We start from the raw sequence: 26,762 nt of genomic DNA, 5'->3' as shown, positions 1-26,762 counted from the left end.
GTTCAATGGATTAGCACGGGCCCCTACATTACATTGGAGTCTGAATGCTGAATGTGCTGACCTTGCCCATGGCAGTGCTGCCAGACTCTTTCCTACCCAGCACCTGACCATCCCTGGGGCACGCTGCACTGCACATAAGCATGCCATGGGCAGTAAAATACAGCCCAAAGAACTTCAGGTAGCCTTTACTACAAAAAATTATAGAAGGTATTATAATAGTGAGGTCTCAGTTGGGGTGCCGCTAAACATTTAATAACTGGCTCTTCAGGGGGAAAATGTATGCACATATACACATTCATAAATTTACTATAAATTTTACTGCCATAAAGGATGTATAGCACAATATTTACAAAAGAATAATAAACTCTATAATACCTTTTATTATAAATTCCACTCATCCAACTGACTCTCAGAGAATGCGTCTGTTGCCACAGGCTACATTCTTGAACTGGAAGCCAACCTATACAACTTATATTATAATGAGTATAGTTCTGACATGAATGTTGGTTGATAGGTGTGTACACATTAATGAATAAGATGCAAATGGATGCAAGAGACCTTCTAGTGAACATTCCATTCAGTGCAACATTTGCTGGGCGCTGGGCCTTGGGGCTAAAGAGCAGAATAACGCATTGGCCTGCCTTCACATCTCATGAAACTAAGCAGACTTAAAACAGCAATTATCTTGCTAATAATATGAGATTATAATTAAATACTGCAATTTCAGGCAGAATATTTTAAATGCTTTGCCAAATTCAATCCTACAAGTTACATAATCACAACTGACCATTATGACTTTACTGTAGATTTCCTATGTGAACTGGACTTGACTCACATAAACACAATTAAAGTGTTTTTCTAAGATATGAGGACAAAAATTATTGAGTGTTTTCAAGCCTAAAGAATCTCTTTAACTCTTACAATTTTTTAAAACAGAAAAAACTATTATTTTTAAATCCATGGAAGTTTAAATGTCCTGGGATAACTGAAGTATACATTCTGGTTTTGTTACATAGACTTCTCAAGCCAGGAAGGCTCTAGAGTAGGGGGGGAAAAAGGTAATATGTTTTATAAACAGAACACTATTTAACAGTGTTTTAGTTAAAGACAGTAGTTTACAATTTTAAATAATGCTAATTATAATGGAAAGTAGGTCACATTCAGACAGAGGTTAACTTGGATTAATTTGGATATGTGTACCATGATTTTGTCACTCTCAGAAAAACGCATTAAGACATTAAACAGCGGAAATTGCAAAACAGGCTGATAATGCAAAACACCCAGAGCTCAGAACCCAGAACATGACTCTTCTCCCAGCATTGGGGAGCCACTTGCCTGGCCCCACCTCTCATTCTTCAACTCCAGGCCCAGGACTTTACACTCCCACTCTCTTCCTTTCGGCCAGGGATTCTCAGCATTTACAACAAATCCTTTGTCTGCAAGGTCTGCATCTCCCTGGTTGCTCTGCTTATTACGTTAATTACTCAGTCCTCAACAAAAACCACAAAGATTTAAAAGCCAAAATGAAACAAGACCCACAAGCCAGTTGTGGCTGAGGAGGCAGGAGCTGAGGCTGGGTGGCCTGTCTCCAAGATGCCAGCTGAGGGAAGGAGTCGGAAGGCTCCAGAGGGCACTGTGGGCTGCTCCACAGTGCAGAAGGGAAATGAGAACTGACATGCCTATCACTTAGGAGAGCTGTCTGCACCTGCCTGCTGCACGCTACATACAGGCCCTACTCCAAGGTAAATGCCAACAAGTCCCATGTACCTGTGTGTTCGTGCTCATATTAATGCGATTCCTGTCCATGTCATCTCTGTTTGTGGTTAAAAATCTATGATTATTGCTAAAGAGAAACCTCAAACACAGACAAGACCTATTTTCTTTCCTGTGGCAAAAACTCTTACCATTTTTGTTTGATGTTTCTGTTTGTCATTTTTTAAAACAGAACCTAGATTTCAGGAAAAAATCTTCTGGTGTATGTAAAAGACTAAATCCGCTTTAAGAAAAGAGCACTGTTAGAAAAAGTGCTGAAGAACCCCAGCATTTTTATGATGTTTTAAAATGCCCTCTCAATCCATCTCTAAAATTAATAAATCTTTTAAATTAACTTTATTCTTTTAAACACAATATAAATCATAAGAATCTCAGTTACCATTTGCATTATATAAACTGGGCAAACCCTGAAGGAATTATTTGATGATAATATTTTAAACCAGTTTTATATTACAAAGTATTTATAAGTTCTTGACTTATTTTGTTGGACATTTCAAAATATTCTAATATGAGTATAGTATTAGCAGAATAAGTGATATGAGAAGTATTAATATACACTGACTGCTTTTATTCTAAGGTAGAGATGAAGTAGGCAGGATGTACTTAAGGTCCAGGAAAATCTTTACTGATGAGGGTATTCTGTGTTTTCTGAGTCCGACCTTACTTTATGCAAAACTCCTGGAAGGCTTCCTATGATGTTATCTACAAGGAAGCGCTAATGACATCCGATGTTTCCGTGTACCTTAACAACACAAAGAAATAACTTATTTGTCTGTATACCTCATAAGTTAGACACTTAAAAGTTTATACTAGTAACAGAATCAAATGTTCAATTTCAGAAGATAAATCCACCAAGTTACATTTAAATTGGTAGTCATCAATTTATTGGAATAAGGCCAAGAAAAGGATATTATAATTCCATAACACAGGAGTAAGTAGTCTACTTTACTTGATAAGGTTACAAAATGATACTTATGATGTTTTTAAAGCATTTAGAACATCTGACTGCCAACTTAAGAAAACATATTTCTTCAATTTGCATAAATATGGCTGTAAAAACTAATATTGTGCTAACAGTTCTATTGCTAACATGCCTGTGAATAGATCTATTATCTTCATCTTTAATAATAGCTAACAACGAATACATATTAGATTAGTAAACTTACTGAGTGCTTACTACATATCAAGGACTGTGCTAAGTGCTTGACACACATTTTTCTCATTTAACCCTCAGAACAATCTTATGGGGTAGGAAACATCATTATCTGCCATTTATATATAAGGAAAGAGCTGCAGAGAAAGGTTGAGCCACCTCCTGAGGTCATACAGATCAAAAATGATGGGGCCTGGTGCCTCTGACTTGAGAGCCTGGGATCCTATTAACAGTACCGTTTAGCATTTGTTTTCTTCGTTATTCTCTAGTAAATGTCATACAACAATGCTATGGATTTATGGTCATGGTTTCCAAACTTACTTAAAATGACTGTAATAGCACTGCTCCTGGATTTGCTATAGACCGAGCTCTTCAGAAGAAATCACTTTTACTAGGCAACAATCTAGTTCCATCAGCTTCTGAGCAATTAGATTCAAGCTCAGGTTCCCACCCTATGTGGATTGGCTTAAACCTCAACATGACTTCTTGTCAGGGGTTATAACATGGATAAAGCTCCATAGGTCAGTGCTATGGGCTGAATCATGTCCCCCTTTAAAATTAATATGTTGAAATCGTACCCTCTGGTATCTCGGATTGTGATGGTATTGAAGACGGGGCCTTTAAAGAGGTAATTAGGGAAAAATAAGGCCATATGGGTGGGTCCTAAAAATATGACTGGTAGCTTTATAGGAAAAGAAAATTAGGAGATGAGAGCAGGGATGACACACAACTTCTGGTGACCATGTCAGGACACAGTGAGAAGACAGACATCTGCAAGCCAAGGGGAGAAACTCCAGAAGAAACTAACCCTGCAGACACTGTGATCCTGGACTCCTACCTAGCCTCCAGAAATGCTAGAGAATAAATTTCTGGTGGTTAAGCCATTCAGATGGTAGTATGTTGTTATGGTGGCCCTAGCAAATTAAAACAGTCGGTGATTAAATACATGTTCAATCCTTTCAGAATTGCCCTGTGCATGAATATTATGCTTCTGACCAATAAAAACCAAAAAAATTAATTGATTACCATGGGAGTAATGTAGCAGACAAAATTTTTTAAACCAAAGCTCAGAAGATAGAGGGTAAGGGGGTACAAAATAAATGAGGTATCTGCAGATAAAAAGATTAAGACCTCCTGAGAAGAGAATGGGAAAGAAATTTAAAAATGGTAAAAAATATGAAGGAGCTTTGAAAAATAAATAGGTGTAGGTAACAATCCAGATCAAAAATATCTGACAGGTCCCAGGCGGTGGAATAAATTCTAAACTCCTTCGCACTAGAGGAATGTCCCTCAACCACCAGGCCCAGTCCTGAGCTGCACCCACACCATGGAACCACTGGCCTCTGCCCTGCACACCCACTGTGAACTACTCATCATTCTTCCCGGCACTTTCTTTACTCTGAAATTCTGCTTACGCTCTTTGATGCGCCATTCATTCCTTCAATGAAGATTTGTAGCGAGGTGCTGGATATACAAGTTTGTAAAATGGACCAGATCCTTGTAGAACTCACAGTCTGGTGCCCTCAGGTTCTGGTTTCTCGTCCACAATGTGGCTCTGCCAAGTGAAATCCTGCCTGGCCTCCACAGGCCTGTTACTCTGTACAGATCCTCCAAACACCCACTCAAAATGAATAGCACTCTCTGGGGTTCGCCCATAGAACTTGGTTTATACTTCATTTTGGCATTCAGATCACATTGAAATGTTATATATACCTATTTCTATATATGTTTATTATGTATAAATTTGTGGATGTATTTGTGTGTGTCTGCACACACACACGCTTAGGTATATACAGATACAGAGGCAGAGGTAGAAATGGTTGTAGAGATAAAGATCTTCCTCCAGATGATAAATTCCATTAGGGCGCAATTAATACCTTAGTTACCTCTGAATTCCCCACTTAACACCTAACATGGCTTTAGATACTCTTGGTGTTCAATAAATATTTGCTGAATGTAATTAATAATATCAATAATAATTAGTAATATGCTATGGTGCGGAACTAAACAAAAATATGAAACTCACTAAATCTAAGCCTAAAAATTCCTAGGTTTATAATATTTTTTCCTGCAAAACACTATTCTCCATTCTCTCGGCAAATGTTCATGCTTTTTAGCTGAACTGCCACAAGGCCATTTTATCGTCAATGAACTCTGCCTCAGGAGTTCGTTTTCAGCAGGCCATTTGAAGAGACTGGCATGTAGGTGACACTAATGAAATGTCCAAAGGCCAGGTGTGGTTTCTGTGGCATATTCAAGAATAATGGCCAGAAGGTGTACCTGTGTCTGCTTAATGGAACTTTAAGATTGGTATACACAGTGATGTCTTATCACCATCATAAAATCATCTAGCTTTCCAGAAGGAATGCTAGCTTTCTCAGAGAGTTCTGTGCCTACTGGTAAGTATATCAACAGACTGATCCCGCTAAATAAGCAGAATTGGGCAAGAACAGTCAGTCACTGGTGCTTCTCTAATGTAGGCGGGCAGATGGTTCTCTCTTCATCAAACTTTGTGATGTAAGTGTCAATTGATTTTTGCCTCAAGAAACTGATTACCATGTGCACACCTCAAGTAAAAATCTGAACTGCTCTCTTTAGGATGCCGATAGCTGTGGTTTAAGTTTGACCATCCCATTGAGACTAACAGCCATGCCCGGTCAAAAATGGGAAAAAGGTAGAATCACATCCCTTGTAACCTCTAGCTACCTATACTTTGGATATCAACTGAGCTTACTGAAAGATTATATACTCTTCACACAGATTAAGTTCTTTTTTTTCCTTTCGTAGTAGTGTCCCATGGACTTCACAAAAGGTCTCAAACAGGCAAAACTGATGACCAACTTGCCTCCAAAACATACGCGTTCAAGGATCAGACACATCGTCACCTTCTTCATAAAATCTTCCTGCCCCTCAGATTAGATCCTATTTCACAGACTCCCACAACAGGCTCCCTTTCCTACTCATCGTACTGTCACAGTGAATGCACTGGAATCCCCCACTGACTGGTCTGTTTTCACAGTAAGTTTTGCAGGGCACAGACTGAGTCTTATTCTGCAAGTAATTCTACCACTGAACGCTGTCTGACACAGAGTGCTCAATGCATAAATGCATCTATGCAATAGTATAATCAAACATCACTTTTGAAATAAAATAGTAATATGCATGTAAATTCTTACTTAAGGTCAACAATACTGAGAGATCTAACACTTTAGTCCCCTAATATGTACAGAAGCTAAAGCAACATCAACAGCATCACAAATAACATTACTGGAGTACTTACTATGTTCTCCGGATTTTTCTAAGCCATTTATGTGTACAATTTAATTAAATAATCACCAAAAAATTATATAGGATATACAGGATTCCTATCCCATCCTATAGATAAGAAAACTAAGGTCCCCAGAAGTAAAGTAATTGGTTTAAGTTCCCTCAGATAGCATTATCATAGACAAAAGTTGCCAAATAATTTTTTAAATTACATTTTAAATCTTTTTCTGAGAACCTACCACATGTTCTAGAGTTTAATAGCATTTGGACAGATTTGTTGAGATAAAATTTAAATACAGTAACTTACCCTTCTTATCTATATATAGCCCAGTGAGTTTCACTGTATTATATTTTATTTTTTAATAAAAAACTATAACATCAGCACCTACCCTTACATCAGTTAATTTATGAGACCATTCTCTTAAATAGAATACACTTTGGTATTGAAACAGTTTGAAAAAATGTAATGGCTATCTACAAAAAAAATTAGTTTTGATCTGTTGTATTCTGGCCCCCTCATATTTTGAGTCTGCATACATAGAAGAAAATTAAATTTTTCAAACACTTTATATTCATCAATTATTAAAAGGTACACTTTTCCTGCTATTGTCTTTATAAAGGATTTAAAGTTTCAAGTAAAAATAAAAAGGTACTAGGATAACTTTGCAGTACCTTTCAATAGCATTTTTATCTAAAACTATTTGAATAATATAAAAATATGGAACGCTTCATGAATTTGCATGTCATCCTTGCACAGGGGCCACGCAAATTTCCTCTGTATCATTCTGATTTTTAAATATGTGCTGCTAAAGTTAGCACTGGTTTTGTCTTTTCTACAATATCATAAAATGGAATCATCTACTACGTAGTCTTTTGTGTCTGGCTTCTTTCATTTTGCATGCTTTTGAGGTTTTCCATGCTATTGCAAGTATTGGTGATTTGTTCTTTTTCCTTGCTCAGTAGTATTTCATATTATGAATATATGACAATCTGTTTATCCATTCACAAGTTGATGGAGGTTTGGGCTATTTTAAGTAAACCTTCTATGTGGATTCATATACAGGTCATTGTATGGACATGTGGTTAATGATTCTTGGGTAGGGAGCTATGAGAAGATCTGCTTGGTTATACGGTAAGCTATGGTAAGGTTCTGTTCACCTTTTTAGAAACTTTTTGTTTGTTTTTTTTATCCTCACCAGAGGACTTTTTTTTTTTTTCATTGCTATTAGAGAGAGAGAAAGCAGAGAGGAAGGGAGAAACGGAAACATCAATTGGTTGCCTTCTGTACATGCCTAGCCCAGGGATCTGACCCACCACCAAAGATTGTGCCCTGACCAGGAATCAAAGCCACAGTGCTTCAGATCCGGGAAAATGCTCTGACCTGCTGAGCCACACTGGTCAGGGCCACTTCTGTTCACCTTTATGAGAAACTTCCAAACTATTTTCCAAAGAGGCTGGACCATCCTGCATCCTTACCAGAAATGTATGAGTTCTACTTGCTTTATATTCTTAACTGCACTTGGTTTTGACAGGCTTTTTAATTTTAACCATACTAAAGGTGTCTTATTGTGGTTTTAATTTGCATTTATCTCATGACTAATGATGTTGAATATCTTTGCATATGCATAATTGCAATCCATATATCTTCTTCAGTGAAGATATGTTTGTCCACTTCCCTGTTGAAATGATTTTCTTCTTATTAGTAAACTGTAAGAGTACTTTATATATTCTAGTTACCAGGCCTTTATCAGATAGGCACTTTGCAAATTCTTTCTCCCAGTCTCTGGCTTGATCTTTTATAACCTTAACAATATATTTTAAACGTATTCCCTAACAAAGTAATATTTAATAAACTTTATTTTTAGAATAGTTTTAGATTTAAAGAAAAATTTGAAAGATAGTACTATGAGTTCCCATATAAAGCCATACCCAACTTCCCCTATTTTTGCCATCTTATACTAGGATGGTCGTCGTCGTCGGCAGCCGTCCGTCTCGAGAGACGATGGTGTAGCTTCTTAAGAGTCTATCTGCACCGCCAAGAATGGTTGTGCAGTTCGACTCGGGAGTGACACGGTATCTGTCTCCTCCCGTGTTGAATCGACATCTTGCGATGACGCTGGAGTGTCCTCTCCAGTGAAGCTGAAGCTACAGAGCCTGGGCAGGATGGTATATACTTTATAATTAATGACTATTTTTAAAGTTCTTATCTGATAGTTGTAACATCCTGGCCATTCTTGGGTTTAGCTCTAGTGACTGTTTTTTCTCTTGGTAGGTAATTTTTTCCTTTTTCTTTTGTATATCATGTAATTTTTAATTAAATGCAAAACATTCTATCCGAAAGAACAGCTGAGACTGAGGAAACCTACATTTACTTCTGGAATGGGCACCTCTTTTTTGCTGTCAGACTTCTATTGTGCATAGTTGAGTCAATCTAAAAGTTGTTGAGGTGGGTTTGCATTTTATTGTTGCTATGGTAACCTTCAGTGCAACAAATATTTTGAATTCCTCCAGTGGCAGATTCCAGCCACCTTATGTTTAGTGTGAGTTCTGAGTGACAAATGGGTGTGGGTTTGGGGGTTTTTTTTGAGGGAAATTTAAAAATATTTATTTTTTAAAATGTTACTTGACATAAAATATTATATCTGTATATCTGTTCAGGTGTACAAAGTAATTATAGACAGTTATATACCTTATAAAGTGATAACCATGGTAAGTGTAATAACCATCTATCACTATACAAAGTTATTATGATGGTAATGACCATATTCGCTGTGCACTATATCTCTCTGACTTACTTTATAACTGGAAGCTTGTACCTCTTAATGACAGAGGGTTTTTCTTTGCGTTCCCTCTCCACACTTATGCAACAAAGGGTGCCTCTCTGGGCCCACGTTCTTTCCCCAGATTCAGGCTTTGACTCCATGTAGGGCTTGTGGTGGCATCAAAACATGCTTGCTTCATTCTCCTGCTGCGGCCTTGGTCATTGACAGACCGTGTGAATGTGAGCTTCTCAGATGCGGCTTTCTCAGAATTCCTACCTCTTCCACCCATGAGTAACAGCCAGTCACCACCCAGTATTGTTGCTGGGTCTTGGGTCTAAGCCTGATCCTCTTCAGCTATGGCGGACCTCTATTTAACATCAGCTTAAATCCTGAGCACAAATGAATTTCCCACCCTTCCCTTGGTGCAAAGAGGATTGATCTAGCCTTAGTGCAAGGCTGGGAGATTATATTTTCTATCCTTATCCTAACAATTGCCAATCTTTGCCTGGATCCAAGTGTTTGGTCAGGTTTCCTGCCCATCCCCTGCCTATATGACGGTGTTTGTGTCCTCTGACAGAAGTTCTGGGACACGGGGGGATTTTGTGTCTACCCCTTAGAGGTACTGATCACCACCTGCATGCTGGCACCACTGAGGGTCTCTCTGGTTTCCTGCCCCATTCCCAATCTTTCCCATGAGCATCTGGTGGAGCCCTATGGTACGAAGTGACAAGGGGATACAGATTCTCTGTATGCCAGGGGCTCCTGAAAATTTGAAATTGTGCTAGCCCATACTATAATAGCTTTTCAAGTTTCACAAAAAAATTTAGTTGTTTTCTTTATATCTTCTCTGATGGCTACTAACCCTCCAGCTTGGGCTCTGCCAAAGATAAAAGGATGATATGTCCCTTCTCTCCCTGAAATTTAGATCACCTGACTGCCTAGAGACCTCAGGTTTCTGATGGAATGAAAAAATAAAGGTATGCTATTGTAGGTTATCCATCATTGCTCTCATGGTTAAAGAGGGAGCAATATTTTCTTCAGAATTTCTACACTCGAAGCGAAATCAAAATTCTAGAGCTTAATATTATTTAAAACAAGTTTTCTATCCTATAGGGCAATACAGTATAACCAAAGCTTTCTCATTATTTTTAAACTCTTTTCTTCCAAGAAAATTAAGCCTCATATTTAGTATGTGAGTCTTTTTCACACTTGAATGACCTGAAGGTATCCTAGACATATTCCAATTCAAACACACGTGATGTTCACAGATGTAACATGGGCTCAATCTTACTGGAACCGGACAATGTTTCAACTAAGTCTTCATAACAGTCTAATTCCCATTCATAGTTAAGGTCTAGAAGACAGCCTATTTCTGTAAATTTATCATTGTTATCCTCTGAATTGCAAATATTTGTTATCAATTTTAATAGCAAAAAAGACCATTCAAATACTGAATATAAGCAAAGGGGACACTTATGACAAATGATTAAATAGATTTTTTTAAGTAAATAAAAATGTATATGCAAAAATAAGTATCTTTAAAGGTAATTTCTGTTGGGAGACTATGCTTATTACAATAGTGGGGTTATATACATTATCAAGATATTAATAAATCACTTCTCCATTGAAATGTACATTTCTGAGAAAACCAGCCTTATCACTTGGTAATCACATTTTGTTTTGTTTTGCTTTGTTTTTCATTTGGTCGTTTGGGATTTGGGACTAAAAATAGGACTACGCACTAGCTAACTTGACTACCAAAATGACTTTCAACTGCTTCCAAATCCCAAACACCATATGCCATTATGGGTATTCAAAAGCGGTGCTGGAGGCTAGGAAAGCAACTCAAATTAGCTTCAAGAACTACTCCAAGTAAGAAAAGAATCATTTGATTAAGGGCTTGGTTCCCATATTATTCTCCACTTGTCTAAAAGAAGGAAAGCCGGGGATCTTAAGAACTTATAAACTAAAATAGCAAGGTATGGATTTAGCAAAGACATTAATGTGGCAAAAACTCCTGACCAGTTTAACCAAGGAGAACCAATATTTGTTCTGCACAGTGCATAACACAGTAGCAATCATATATATTTAATGATTGCTAATCATTTCATCAGTGGATGCTGAAGACTCACAGGATCTTCGGTCACCAAATCGGTGTGGTTTGATTTATATATGACTTTCTCGTCTCCTGTTGTTGATCAGTATTTGTAATTAGTACATGTTGAGAGAATGAAGGAATTCTCCTTGTCTTAAATCAAATATAAAATATGAATTCATTTACCATACCATCTTTGAAATTTGCACTAATTAGTATGCTATTAATTTTCTTAAAAACAATAAAAATATCTGGGACTCATCCACTCCCAAACCCACGACTAGACAGAAAAACCCTTTATGCAATGTTTTTAGGTGGAATTGCACAGGCTCTGGGGTCAGTGCACCTGGATTCCAAATGAGATTTGCCTACTGAGTGACTTTGGACAAGTTACTTAAGCCCTTTAAGCATTATTTCCCTTGTCTATTAAGCAGGGACAGCAAAAATAACACCTCCCTCAGAGGGCTCTTATGAGAATTGAATGAAATAATGTGGGAAAGCACACTTAAACAAGTAATGTAGACTGTCACCGCTATTATTACTCTGCATATTTCAAAGCTGTTTCCTTAGGCTGTCCTGAAGAGGCTCCAACAGCTGGAAGCTTATCTGAACTAGTGCAAGTCTGCACTAAAAACAACAGTAAATGTAAATGGGAATGGAAAATAACATTTTACCTTTCCAAACTCAACAGGAAGAGTGAGGCAAATGACTGAAGTCCCCACCAGCCGTGAAGAGGGAAATCAAACATTCATAAGTAATTGGTATTTGGCTGAATTAAGAATAAGTCAAGTTTTCACAATTAATGAAATCACCGCACAAGGATAGGTTTTCAGAATAGAGGCTGAGATCACCGTTTCTCGGAGCTCTTGCTTTTGCAAATTGCCTCCTTTCAAATGAACCCCGTCACTCTCCTCCTTCCCCTACAAATCGCTGTCCATATAAATATTATTTAGCATGTGAACCTCAAAACAGCAATGTTGGGGGTGATAAAAATATCATACTTCCTGTCATAGAGCAGGACTAGTGCGGCTGAGCAGCTCAAGCGTGTTAGTCAGCGTTTTAATAAACAATCACGAGACCATCAGGAGGCACAGCCCACCACCATGTTCCATATAAGGGATCCTATTCACAGAGAAATACACTGGCCCAAACCATTCTGCCAAGAAATGACAGTAAAATCTCTGATTTAAAATGACAGCAATAAAACACAAAGTTAATGTCACCAACCTAACTCCAACTCTCCATCACCTCTCTGTAATGAAGTAGAACTAAAAAGATTAATTACTTTGCATAGCCTGTGGCTCAACTCGAATCTAAAATGGATACAGTATGCATATCTTGAATTTTTTCCTACTGTACAAGCTTAAACAAGCCAGAGCTAGAGTGGGTTTGTGTGATCCCACAGAGCAACTCATTCCATCCTTTCTTAGATGCTTTATAAACGGGAGTGACTAGAGCGCTGATCGGGGATGTAATTAACAACTTAGCAAATCAACGACTTCAGCTCTCACATTTAGGTAGAGTTACTTTTCACCTAAGCAGATCCTGTTAAGAAGTCAGTCCCAGAACTGCTCGGTGGTTTTTTTTTTTTTAATGTAAAATATTTTCTCTTTATAAAGATTAACTATGGCTTTATTACTTCCTGGCTACAAAAATATTGCTGCTACTTAAAGCAGTGCGACTCTTGTCAATCAAGAGTTTCCCAGAGGAGCCCTTCATAACCCAGCAATGCTCCATTCTTGTTGATACATGGCTCCTTTGAAGTGGTGCTATCTGTACTGCATGATGGCTGGCTGGCTTGGGGAGCTGTGTGTGTCTCCATTTCTGCAAACTCAGCTGAATGCAGAACCTGCTGTGGGTATTTCCTTGAGAAATGCACCATTCCTGTACCCCATCTTTAACCCCTGCTTCAGTGGCCCTTAAAAAACAATCATTCCATTTGACCTGTTAACAAATGTTTACAGGCAAATCAAGGATTTGTTATAATTCTATATCAACAGAGTTGTTCGGTTTTATCTTTGTTACACATTGGGCTGTTGTTTCTATGCAAAGCCAAAAATTCAAATTAAGATGAATGCCATTTCACTTTCTTTTACAAGGGTTTTGAATTTAACGTGGCATTTGGCCAGCATCCCCCATCTGTATTTTCCAGTAAAAGGCCTGGGATGGGGTGAAGGCAGGAAGCCAGCAGAGGATTTGCTGGAGAGTGGGGGGCGGGCGCTGGGGCCGGGGGCCGTGAATGGAAGAGTGGAAGGAAGCTGTGAAAACAGTAAAATCAGTAGGGATTCACACCTCACCCCCTTCAGAGTCTCTGCCCACTGGTTCAAAAGCCAAGTGTCTGCACAACCAGAAAACTAAACTGTTACCCACAGCTACATGGCTATTGCCTCGTGAGCAACAAGGGAGCAATGCCAGTGCCCGTATCACATAGCTGTCACTGCCTCTGTGCTGGTGGCGATGTTACAGAGAGGGATCCCCCAAATTCCCACAGCCAGTGGTTTGGGAAATGGGGGATGGGGTTCAGTGGAGCACAGCCATTTCCCTGAGAGATACCTAGTTTCTTAGTATGTAAGTAGCCATGCCCTTCCAAGGCTCCAAGGAGATGGGAGGGGCTTTGACCATAGAATGGTGACGAAAGCTTACGGGGTCTGAGTCAAGTTCTACAAGTGGCCGCGACTGGTCACTATACACTGCATCACAGACAGAGGTCAGGCATTTAAAAATAAGGTGGCAGCCATTAAGCAAAAAAAAAAAAAAAAAGAGAAAGAGAGAGAGAGAGAAACACATGGGTTGAAAGAGAGCGGAAGCACCCCACCAGCCGGCTATAAGGTTGGGTGGGTAAGAAGGTGCCACGTGGTTCTGGATTAAGAGCTGAAAAACACAGCGACACAGGCAAAACTTTGCAAATCAGGCACAAATGACTGGGAGCCGCTAGTAAAGCTGAACTGTATCTGGAAATACAAAGCCGCGGACTCCTATTTTCCTGGAAGAAAATGGAACCTTTGACTTTTCTGTTATAAAACTAGCCTGGTTGGGCAAGGGGAGGCAGAACTATGTGTTTGTGGGTGTTTTAAAGAAAGTAAGACTTGACAGCAGAAATCTGATATTAATCTAAATCTGTATAACCTTTAAATAAACAATTCCTTTTTCTGGTGGTGGGCAATCAAGTCCCTTGTAACTGAACAACCTGTGGCTTCTGTTTCAGTGGCAGAGAGTGCAACTTCCAGAAAGCGATCCAAAGGATGTCCACTTTGACATATATATGGGGATGGGCAAAAGCAGGTTAATTATCAGCCATCATTACATAGAAGATAAATCAAAAGTAAGGGTATGGAATAATAACAAAAATAAGATAAATAATACAAATAAATAATACAATAATAAATAAAGAAGACTACAAGAATAAACTGTGTTTTGTGTACTCACAACTGTAAATCTACCTTTGTCAATCCCTGTAGGGGACCGTTCTATGTGGTTTCAAGCCATGACCCAGGCTCCTAAGAGCCTTGTAAGACCTGACTGGAACACCAAGAAGGCCAGAGGCAGGCATGACTCAAAGACCACTCAGAATGTCCCCATGGGAATTGGATTTAAAGAATGCATATTATGCTTTAGAGCTTGCTCTGCTTTTCTTATCACTTAGTTAATTATAAACAGTATGTAGCAAAATATGTATGAAGACTTGTACCTAATGTCAGTATGGTGTCAGGATGTTTAACAGACCCTGACACAGACTGGTCACTGTGTTCTTTACACTGATATTGGCAACCAGTAGCTGTCAACTGTAACCCAAGCTTCTAAAAGCTAATTGATGATTTATGAATTCTGACCTTGTATTTCCTGAATCTCCTCCTCAACCAAAGGGTCTAGGAGAGGACATTCAAGGTTCTTCTCCACTAATAGATTTGTCACCTCTCCTCCTCCCAGACAAAAGACAATGTCTGGGTAATTTTGTCTCACTCATCCGTGATCCTGAAACTTCTGCTGGACAGGGAGTTCCCACCGAGCTGGGGCATTGGAGGCAGCCCGCCTTATACCCCTGTGTATATAATATCATGACAATAACTGTCAGAGTAGTTACCAAACAGAAGGCAAACGTCAAACATTATTGATGAAAAAAGGTTATGGAATGTAAAAGAATGCCAAGATGACCTGGGATCAAGATTACAAAATTCCTCCTCTTACTTCAAAAGACATCATTTTGTTATTTACTTCAAGTCAGCTACGTTAAGGATGGTTTAATATTAGGAAATATCCTAATGTAACACATAACAACACTAGGCCCATTAAGAAAAAGACTCAATTATTTTTAGTTGCTAAAAAGACATTTAGTAGCATCAAATATCCATTCCCAATAAAAATGCCTACAAAATTAGGAAAACAAAGATGCTTTTTTTAACATCATGCATGTCTTAAGCTGACAGCCAATAGCAAAAGCATTTCCATTAAAATTTGGAATATGACAAGAATACATAATTATCCTTATTATTTAACACTGCTATATAAAATTCCAGCCAAAGCAATAAAACTAGAATACAGAAATAAAAGCTACAATTCCTGTAAAGATGGTGATAAAATTATGTTCTGTGTATGATTAAGTGTAAATTCTATTTCATAGTGAAATATTTTTTACTAAATTTAAATACTTTAAAATTGAAATTATTCTTTAATTTTTATTTGCTTTAAAATTTAAAAAGGTATCAAGAAATCAATTACTATGTATTATTCCTTGACTATTGCTTAAAATAATTTTGTCAAGTAGAGGTGAGGTATTAAATAATGAGACACTCTTGGTGTCAGATATAGTAGATACACTTCCAATCTTATTATAAAATTATGGAATGTTCTAGGGGAAATGCTTTATAATTTGGAAAATCTGCTGATTATGATTTTGGTAAACAAAGAATACATATCAACTATTTTCCTCATTTTTCTAACATAGACCAAATGAAATATGTCTTATTTTTTATATTTATAACTTTATGGAAACATAACAGTAAGGTTTTTAGAGCTCATTAGACCATTTATTTTAATTAGAAGCAGTAATGAAAACTTTTTAAACTATTAGATGTCACTTAGTCTCTATAGAAGAGAGACTTAATGCCTTTTGGCATGATCTAGTTATGTGACCTTAATCATTTCTATACTGACTGAAAACAGGGATGCCCTTCCTTCTCCTCCCAGGCCTCTCCTTGTCCAAATCAGTGGTTGATCTGAAGTAGCAATTTTTCCCCCATAAAACTTAGAAAATACCTGTTAAAAGCCTTTCAACTCAAGTGCTAGTAGAAGTAGTAGTAAGCCGTAGTTATAGCCAAGGACTAGATGCTGTTTCCAGCTCTACACAGGCCATGACCTTGAGAAGCTATGACCATTATGGTTCCTGGTATACTGTCCCTCACCACAGTCGAGGTTCTTCCAAATACCTTAGGATATCCCTTATTTATTTCAAGGACCAGCCCTGGCCAACTCCATGTCATCTGAGTCATCTTACTTCAAGAAAATTCATTTCAGAACATATTTCTGGTCAACCAGAATCTGGGCACGTACATCATCTTTCAAAAATTGCATTTTTATCAAAAGTTATTTCTCTCTTTCTTATTTTTTATGGTATACATTAGACAACTGTCTAAGAGCTGACGAGGTTCATGAGGCCATATTTAATACAGCTCCCTTTGTTTTTAGTTTCTTTTCCACTCAAAAGTGAGGAAGAAAGAATGAGCACAACTATGACTTCATTAAGACATAAGATGGCAGCGTAGGGAAGACAGCTTTCTAAGAACAGGACAAGCCAATGAAAAACCATAAGAACACCATGAGACTCCCCAAATCCAGGTAATTCCACTGAGTGCTGCAGTTTACTAATATCTGGGCACAATTTATCTACTCCATCTCTTTTAGGGCCAGGGGCACCTTTACACTAATTATCTATTTGGAGAGTCCATGACCAGGCCTTGCTCTTTGCAAGTACATAGGGAATTGCTTTTTGTCTTTTGACTTGAGAGGAATTTCCATATTTGCAACATGGCTATACCCCAACAGCATATTTTAAGGGTTCAAAAATAGGAAGAGGATTACAAATATAAATTCCAAAACCAAACTCATTCTGTTGTCAGTTTCTGATTGCCATTTCACATTTTATTGAATGTCATTACTCTTTAATTGTCTGATTTGATTCCAAATTATTGTACCCCAAACCAGAGCCACCTTAGAAGGAAGCCTGCCACCACGAAGATGCTCTGAAGAGTGTCCTGCAGCTGCCAGAGTTCCAGAAATGTCTTGAGTAACTGCAACACTGTCATCGACCCAGTGCCTGTTTTGAAGATTACAACCTAATTCTGAATACCTAAATTCTGAAATGTTTATATATGTTTTTAAAATCATGTCCATCAATTGTATTCTCAGGCACATAGGAGATCATTTGTACTAAAAATATACCACTGATTAAGTGCTACACATCACTACTATCGGGAATGAGACCTGAGATGACCAGCTCTTCTGTACACACAGGACACATGACCAGAGGCGAATGTGTCCAAGCAAAGCTAGGTAGAGTGGAATAGGAGCCAACAGAAGGGAATGCCCACCAGGAGCCAGGCGATTCATCTGGCAAATGCTTTTTTCTTGATGCTTGTTAATACCCACAGGAAGCAATTCACCCTCAGCTGGTAAGGCCAGCAATACACCTTCACTGTCCTACCTCAAGGACATAGCAACCCTGCAGCCCGATGTCATAATTTAGTTCTCAGGGATCCTGATCACCTTTCCCTTCCACAAGATATCACACTGGTCCATTACGCTGATGACATTATACTACTTGGACCTAGGGAGCAAGAAGTAGCAGCTACTCTAAATTTATTGGTAAGACATCTCCACGAGTAAGGTGGGAAAGCCATCAAAACTTCAGGGGCCTTCTACCTCAGTAAAATGTCCAGGGGCGCTGTGGTGCGTAGTGAGATATCCTTTCTATAGTGAGGATAAGATGTTGCAAATGGCCCTTCCTACAACTAAAAAAGAGGCACCAGGCCTAATGGGCTTCCTTGGGTTTTGGAAGCAAGGTATTCCTCATTTGGATGTGTTGCTCGGGTGCATTTACTGAGAGACTGGAAAAACTGCTAGCGCTGAGCTGGGCTCAGAACAGGGGAAGGCTCTGCCACAGGTCCAGCTGCATTCCAGCTGCTCTGCCCTTGGCACATGACCCAGCAGACACAACAGGCTTGAAGTGGGAGTGGCAGACAGAGATGCTGTTTAAAGCCTTTGGTGGTCCCTACAGGCCAACGAAAGGCAGATCCTTAGGCTATTGGAGCAAGACCCTACAAACATCTTAATTTTAGACTTCTCGCCTCTAGAACGGAGAGAGAATAAGTTTCATTGTTTTATATACCCAGTTGGAGGTACTTTGTTATGGCAGCCATAGGAAAATGACACAAATGTTGGCCTCTATCAATTCACAAAAACTAGCTCGTCTAATCACCATAAGAACCTTAAGAAGTAGTCATTAATGGTGTCTGCTTTTTATAGAGGAGCCGAAGGTGACCCAGCCCAGAGCAAAGCTGGGGCTTGAACTCTGCAGTTTGGTTCCAACCTGTGCTCTTAACCCCTGCAGCACTGAGGGGCCATATATATGGGAACTCCATAGACATCTGACCACAGAAGTGCCTGCCCCCACACCCCCCAGCTCTAACCTCCCACCCCTGCCTTTCTTTCTACAGTGTTCCAATCAGGGACTGAAAACAGAAAAGCCTGGAAGGGCCTTCACTTGCCCAGGCTGAGGATACTTGAGGATATATATTTGAGCTGGGGAAAAGGAACTTTGTCCACTTCTAGGCTGTCCCTGATAACTTTGGAAGTCAGAGGAATTCTCGAGCGGGAGGAACGTTTGTTGTCACTTCAGCTTCTGCCGATACTCAAGACAGAACTCAAAGGACACAGCATATGGTTGCCAACCTCCCTCTTTCCCTTCTAAACACTTCTGTCTCCTCCCCTCTGGCTCCAGGCCACTTCCCAAAGCCTTCATGCCAGGCCGCCTCTCCCAAACGTCCATTCACAGCCCTAGTACCATGAGAATCTTGTAACTTCATTACGTTTGTGCCAAGATGTGAATGAAGTTTAATGCTCCTACAGCATTACTAAATAAAGTTACACTAACTCAAACAGTTCTAATGAGTAGTGTGTGGCAAGGAGATCTTTTTTAGGTGAAGAAGTGGAGAAGTCCTCCACGCATCCACCATCCTCCGTAGGGCCTACCTTCCAATTTTCCAATCTTCTAGAAAAGAGAATGCCTTTATAGCTCCACACCATTCCCACCTATTCACAAGTATGGCCAAACTTCACAGGACTCAAGAAAACATCATGCATAGCCTGTATTCTGTAGCACAAATACATGAATAGTGAGGGTACCTTTATATAGGTGCAGTTATGCATATCCTATAAACACTATTTTGTCATGTTTATATTTAGGAATACCTATAAACACCAGATCATAATACCTAATATTTGTAACTTAGCACAACCTTCTAACCCATAAAACTTGAATCCTTCCATCATCCCCTCACTGGTGTTGGAAGGTCAGACAGAAATTAGGGCTCTTCAAGGTTACCCCATAAAGTTCCCAGTCCCCTCGGCCATCCTTCCTCTCCTCCTGTCCACCATTGCGAAGGTTCTCTCCCTCACTGGAAGTGAATCCACTTTCCCTTCAGTGCTCAGGGCACAGTTCCCTCCCACCTTCTCCCAGACCTTGACCTTTGACTTGTGTCCTTTCTCCCATGTCCTCACTGCTATCTTTCCCTGGATCCTCACCACCAACACTTAGATATGCTCCAATTTCTCTCACCCTTAAAAAAAAAAAAAATACAAATCCACAAAACTCTTCCCTCGACCCAAAGCCTCTCTTCTTCCTCTAGCTATCACCTCAGGTCTATCTTCTTAGTCTAATTTTGTCAAAAAGTTGGCTGGTACATACAGAAAATTGAATATTATTCAATGCTAAAGAGAAAGGAGTTATTCAGCTGTTATTAAAAAAAAAAAAAATTAGCCCTGGCTGCTGTGGCTCAGTGGATTGAGTGTCAGCCTGCGAGCCAAGTGTCGCTGGTTCGATTCCCAGTCAGGGCACATGACTAGGTTGCACGTCAGGTCCCCAGTTGGGGGCACAAGTGAGAGGCAACCACACAGTGATGTTCCTCTCCCTTTCTTTCTCTTTTCCCCTCTCTCTAAAAATAAATAAATAAACAAATAAATAAGTAAATTATTTTTAAAAATATTTTTTAAAAAATTAGAAAAAAAAAAAAAAGAAATATGCTATCAAGCCATGGAAAGACATGGGAGAAACTTAAATGCATATTACTAAGTAAAAGAAGCCAATCTGAAAAAGCCACATACTATCTGACTCCAACTATATGACATTCTAGAAAAGGTAAAATTGTGGAAAGGGTAAAAAAAATCATTGGCGGGGGGAGGGAGAGATGAGTGGGCAGAGCAAAGAGGATTTTTAGGGCAGTGAAAATAGTGTGTGATACCATAATGGTAGGTATGCGTCATTACGCATTTTCCCAAATCCACAGAATGCACAACCCCAAGAGTGACCCCTAATGTAAGCGCGGGACTTTTGAGGTGATTATAATCCATCGACGTTGGTTGATCCATGGGCATAAGTGTACCACTCTGATGGGGGATGCTGATAATGGGGGTGACGATGCATGTGTGGAGGCAGAGGGGATATAGGAAACCTCTGCAGCTTCCTCTCAATTTGCTGTGAACCTAAAGCTGCTCTTTAAAAAAAAAAGTCTTACACACACCAAGAACTGGTTGTCTGTGTTCCCTGCTCCCACGCACTCTCACTGGTCCCATCACCTAAACCTGCTATTTCAGAGATGCCCGACAGCATGGTTGCTACTTCCTACTTGACCACAACGTGTCCCCCTGAGTAGTCCCTCCTCCTTGTGGCCTCACTGTTGCCAGGCTTGCAAAACATCACTTGCTACCTACCTCTACCTACCTCTCTGCTCCCCCTTTTTGCCTCCCCTGTTTTTTCTTCCTCTGCTCATCTCCTGAGTCCTGGTGTCCCTCAGCATCCTGTCCTGGTAACCCCCTCTCTTCTCTCTCAACAGCTCATTCACACCCATGGCTCCCACGTGCTGATGACTCCTGAATCTAGATCTTTTGCCCCGGAATCTCTCCTCTCTTACTGCCAAATTTCCTACTGCCAACTAGACAACTATGTTCATATATACCACAGGCAGACAGTATATGTTTAAACCTGAAATCAACATCTTTCTCCCCAGACTTGCTCTTCTTCTGGGTCCCCTATCTCTGGGAATGGCATTGTAATCTTAAACAAGAAATCTGCATGTCATCCCCACCCGCTCCCCTCTTACCCTGTCACCTAAACAGTCACCAAATTCTGTCCATTCTGCCACTCAATGACCTCCATTGTTCTTCTCCCACTGTCACTAGCAGTCCAGGCCACCAGCAAGTCTCTCCTGACACTGCAGCAACCTCCTCATTGTTTACCCTGCCTCTGGCCAGGATCCAGCAGTAGCTCCCCCCTGGAGATACACGCCAAACTCCTCAATATGACTTCAAGGCCACCCAGGACCAGCCAAGAGATGTCTCTCCATTTCTTGCCACTTCCTCCCAGCATTCTGGGCTCCTGCGAGGCTACACTCCTTTAAATTCCTTTGCATGCTCCACTTCCTCCCTTTCTGCCCTTCGCACGCACTGTCCTCTCTGCCTAGAACATCTGTACCCTAGACCCTCCTCTTCTTCAGTCTAAGTCCCCCCAACCTTTGGTTCTCAGATCAAATTCCAGTTCTGGAAAGCCTGCCTTGACCCCGCCTCTCTGCACACCAGGCAGGACGCACCTGTCCATCACAGCATGGGCTCCCTATCAAAGCGTCACACTTAATCATGATTGTTCATTCATTTTATGTCTTTCCTGCTAGACTGCAAGTTCGTTGAGGGCAAGGCTTTTGCATCCTGCCAACCGCAGTAACCTGGAGCCTGAAGGCTCTGGCAGAGAGAAGCTTGGTCACATAACTCCATGATGCATGAAAAGCTTTATCTACTCCCTACCCTGTGAACACACTTGATCCTCATTTCACTAAGGTAGAAACCACAGCAGTCAGAGAAGCTAAATACAAGGCAGGAGAGGGACCGGAGTCCAGGTGCTCTTTCCAAGCTCCTGCTTCTCCAAAGCTACAGACTTCCTCTGTAACACAAAGAGAAACTTACTTTTAACTTACATTTAACTCACCGGAGAGGGGGGAGTGGCAATTGATGATAAGAGTTAATAAACACTCTATTGTAGTGCAACACCCAGGAAGATTAAATGTCACTGGAGCAAATCCTAAATCTTACAGCCCTCCCAGGTGATTCTTGGGAAAAAATTTCTCAATTTTCTTTTCTTTGTCACATTTCCATTATTCCTGCCTTGATCACCCTTTGTATAATCCACTTGCAAGCCAGCTGATATTCTCATCACAGTACAAGAAATCACAGGGATCAACGATGCAAATGACTTATGAAGGAAATGAAGGAAAGGTGAGACCCGCCCTAACAAGCAGAATTCCAAATGCACATGATGGACACTACACATTCTGAACATGACCAAGCCAAGGAATCTGGAAAAATTATCGCATAGATCAAATTAAAGAAGAAAAAAAAAAAAGTCCTAGCACTGTTTGCAAAGAAATAAATTGCATCAGAAAACAAATTCTGATATATGTGTAATTAAAAAATGCAAAACTTAAGATACAATGCACGTATAAGCAAATTCATAATGACTAATATGATCTGGCACTACACACAGGCAAGTTCAGTTTGGGGTTACATTAATCACATTTTAGTTTCAATTTCAGTATTTGTTTTTCTTGTAACAAGCATATAGACATGCAGTAACAGAATTAATTTTAAAGTTAAGTTTGTCAGCCCCATTTTTTTGGTCCCCATTAAATATGTACAGAATGTGAGTGGGAATCTATCTTTATTATCAAACATTATTGTTATGAGACTTATATAGGAGTTGACTGAAACAATTATTTACATGGAAAGTAAACGGTATCGCAATGCAAGGTGAAATTTTCTTCTATAAACTGCACTCACTCAAATGCATTACCATATCATCCATTGACCCAGGCAGAAGTCCACAGTCCAAAGTCTATGCCCAAGCATTTCATGTCCTTGGAAGCAATCTTCTTGCACTGAGGAATCTTTTTCAGTTTCTAAGTTTGATATCTAAGTATGTCTTTTTAAGTAGCAGAATCCAAAGGTGTTACTTATGGTATACCACTTGTACCTCTACCACTCCCCAATCCCCACCCCTGCTTTCTCAGCTCCATTACTAAGCTCTTTTCCTCAAAAATAAGCAAGGCCTAATGACACCTCTTGTTCTCTGCCTCCCTTTCTTACCAGGTGCCCAGGTTCTTAACAATCTCTCAACATCAGCCCACCTCACTTCCTGGGATGTAAGTCACAAAAGTCTGACCTTGAACTCCTTTGACCTGCTGACTCCAGAAATGAGCTGTTACACTGATGGTCGAGTCCCTCTCTCCACACTTAGACATAACTCAAACCATACCAGTCTGGGAAAAGCATGCTCTCCCCTCCATTCTCCTGTTTGGGGCACACATCACTAACACAGTCAGCGGGTGACCGGACCACGGGTTTAATTTGAGGCAAACTGTCCTCCACACGGGTCCTCTTTATAGTTTTCAGAAAACAAATTTATACACTCAAGCAGGTTATCTGAATTGTCTTGCAAAATAACGTATGGATAATATTAAACCCTTTATTTGAGTCCATCCTAGGTATTGTTATCTTCTTTTTACAAAGTTTTCACTTGAACTTCCTTCAGTCAGTAAGAGCTTTACTCCAGCTGCAGCATCTCCACCACCATCTTCCCTTCTCCGCCCCAGGCCTCACTTCTCAGCAGACTGGGGGATCACCTGTGCTATCTCCCCGCCTCCCCTTCAAGTCAGGACCGTCTAGCTAGAGGGCTGGAGAAACCTAAGCTGAACAGATCCAGGTGGAGGCAGAAGCCTTGTGTGAAGTAAGACTTCCTGCTACTTAATTATTCAATGCCCAAGCCCACATTTCAGCCTTCCTCACAGAGAAGCTGCCAGAACTTCTGGCTTCTTCCCTGAGGCTCCGTGCCCAGGGAATTCCTCGGGTGTGTGTGGGGGGGGGGGGTGCTGAAAATCTCAGGTCCTTGTGCTGTCTCCCACTCTCACAAATGCAAGGCCACTAAGGCTTTCTCAAAGTCACAGTTGTACCTACTTCGTCTCTTCAAGATCAATACGGAACCAAACAGGTGACTGGCGCAGACCCTGTCAGTACACCCGCAACTGGCCCAATTAGATCCAGAGTCTTCAGCACCTATCACCTCTCTATGCTTAAGTCAAAGCAACGTATTCCAAGTGAACTGACATGTGTTTTGTTAACTTTTCCACCAAAATGTTCAGGACACTGGTTCACTTTTCAAATGGGCAGCAGTGCTGGGACTTGACTTTATGGAACGGAGAACAACAGATCCTGATTTCCCACTCTTTGCCTTGGGAGTTGCTCAAAGAGGTAAGGAAAAGAAGTAGAAAAGGGAAATAATGTAGATACCAAGCATCTTTCTGGTACCCTTCAGACCCAAACTCGACCACAGAGTATCGGGAATTGCCCTTTGCTTCTGGAGTCCAGCTGCGGACAGGTGAGCACAGGAGACCACACAGAGACTTGGCCCCAGTTTAGAATGAACATCTGGGTCTAAGATCTTACTAGCCGCTAGTGACGCCAGGCAGAAAGGAATAGAGAGCGAAGACAGAAAGAACATAGAAGAGAATCCCCAATACCCGAAGCATTCTAGCCTCCCCTGAGTCACCTGGAATGGGCTGCCAAGCCTGGGATGAAGCGGCTGGGTGTCCCCTCCCGCCGCGCGCCCAGCGCCTCCCGGGCGGCGCCTCCTTACCTTGCGGGAGTACGGGGGCTTGCTCAGGTGGATGCTGTCACGGACGAGCTTATCCCTGATCATGATCTTCAGCTTCAGCTTGGGGTAGCTCACCAGCTCCCTGATGCGGGGGTCCCCGCGGGTGCCCTGGGCCGGGACGCCGCACGGCTCCCCCCGGCAGCGCGTGGGGTGGGGGGCCGCGGGCGGTCCGGGAGGCGCGGGCTGTGGCTGCGGCTCCAGCGTGAAGTAGAGGCCGGCGGCAGCAGCGTCTTGCTCCCGCAGCCGGCGCACGGCTTCCAGGATGCGGCGGCGGTGCGCGGGCGCCAGCACCCCGATGGCGTCCAGGTCGGGGTCCCCGATCTGCTTGCACACCTCCAGGTCATCGTAGCCGTTGTCCACGAAGGACTCCGCGTACTGCGGGAGCTGGAGCGCTCTCAGCCACTCGTAAACTATGTTGGTGCACATGGTGGGACGCGAGCCCCGCCGGCAAACGCGCCCCGGCGCCCGAGCAGCACGGGCGGCACCAGTTCTCGGAACTTTTAATCCTCTCCTCCACGGGGAAAAACGAAATGGCAGCAAAGTTTTCCTTTTAAAAGCAAGGATAGGGCCAGAGACTGAAAGCCATCCGAAGAATCCTGAGGACGGAGAAGCGGGAAAGCGGCGAAGTGAATTCCCCAAGCAGCCTGGAGCTCGCAGGCACCGGCGGCTGTGCGAGCCGCTCCGCGCCGCCCCTGGAAGCGCTGCCGCGGCCACTGCCGCCGCGGGGAGGGGCGCGCAGCGGGCGCGGGAGGGGGCGGAGGCGGGCGGGGCCCGGCACACCCCTCGGACCGGCTCTCGGTCAGCGGCGGGCGGGGCCGCCCCGGAGTTTCCCCAGCCCGGGCCGTCCCGGGACTGCGCTGCACATCCCGTTTTCCGGCCGCCGCCGCCGGCGTCTGAACGCACGCCCCTCGCCGGGGAGGAGGCTCTCCGCGGAGACCCGCGGCAGCGCAGGAGCGCCTTGTCTTCGCGAGTGCGTGTCACTGTCGCCCGCCTAGTGGGGAGGGGGGTGTCTTCTAAACTGCCGGGCTTCAGCGGCTGCTTGGATTGCTTTTCATATTTCTTTTTAATCCTATTTCTCTAGACCGTGGGAATCTCTGCGCTCACTTCCTCCCCAGCCTCCCTGCTTCCAGCCTGCGCGCCCGCGGGTTGCCCAAGGGCAAGTCCTGCACGGGTCCCACCTGGCCCGGCGAGGCTGTGAGGTCAAGTTCCCTTCTCCTTTCCCAGTCCGCGTCGGATCCCCCTTCGTCGGAACCCGCGTGCGGGCCAGAGCCTGGAGGTCTGGCTGCTTCCGTGAAGTGCTGCTCAGTGCCCGGAGCGGCGTCGCTTCGGCCCCGCGGGTCGGCGCGACCCGGGTACTGCCCGCGTGTAGCCCGTGCTTCCCGCGGCCCCTCCTCGCTGCATCTGGGCAGGCTGGGCAGCGGGAGTGGCTGGTGCTTCTGCCTGGCTCTCCCCTCCTAGGCCCCCCGGGTCTGCGAAAGTTTGGGATGGGTTGTACTCTCCCCTCGGTTGGCATTCTGCACGGCCCCCCACCACGCTTTCTACCGGCCCCTCTTACCCTGGTCTCCGCTGTACTTTCTCTCCGGTCCCCCCACCCTGCATTATGCTCGAGTGCCCCGGCTGGCTTTTCCCCCAGGGACACTGCGAGGCACTCAGCCCTGGAGCCCTGAAAGCAGATTTCTCTTCTCCTGTCCTTGGGGCGTGTGGACGTGGATACCCCACCACCCAACTCGCGTTACAGGGGACGCT

The 26,762-nt window shown here is 42.1% G+C and overlaps 1 protein-coding gene and 1 non-coding gene across 2 annotated transcripts in view; both read right to left on the bottom strand.

Annotated features, from left to right (window-relative positions):
* The window catches only part of SAMD5 (sterile alpha motif domain containing 5), a 40,026-nt gene extending 14,527 nt beyond the window's left edge, over positions 1-25,499 (bottom strand). Inside the window, exon 1 of the mRNA XM_090280689.1 lies at positions 24,999-25,499. Coding sequence (XP_090136815.1) covers positions 24,999-25,442 — 444 coding nt within the window. The 5' untranslated portion in view covers positions 25,443-25,499. The remainder of the gene's footprint in view (positions 1-24,998) is intronic.
* LOC150007906 (U6 spliceosomal RNA) lies at positions 6,906-7,012 on the bottom strand. The gene has a single exon (XR_016512052.1). It is a non-coding gene; the product is annotated as a U6 spliceosomal RNA (small nuclear RNA).
* Positions 25,500-26,762: the final 1,263 nt, after the last annotated feature.

This window comes from Furipterus horrens, unplaced genomic scaffold (assembly GCF_987537825.1).
Source record: "Furipterus horrens unplaced genomic scaffold, mFurHor1.1.pri manual_scaffold_6, whole genome shotgun sequence".
NCBI classification, from domain to species: domain Eukaryota; kingdom Metazoa; phylum Chordata; class Mammalia; order Chiroptera; family Furipteridae; genus Furipterus; species Furipterus horrens.
Note: the sequence above shows the minus strand (reverse complement) of the source record. Positions and strands in the feature narration are given on the sequence as shown.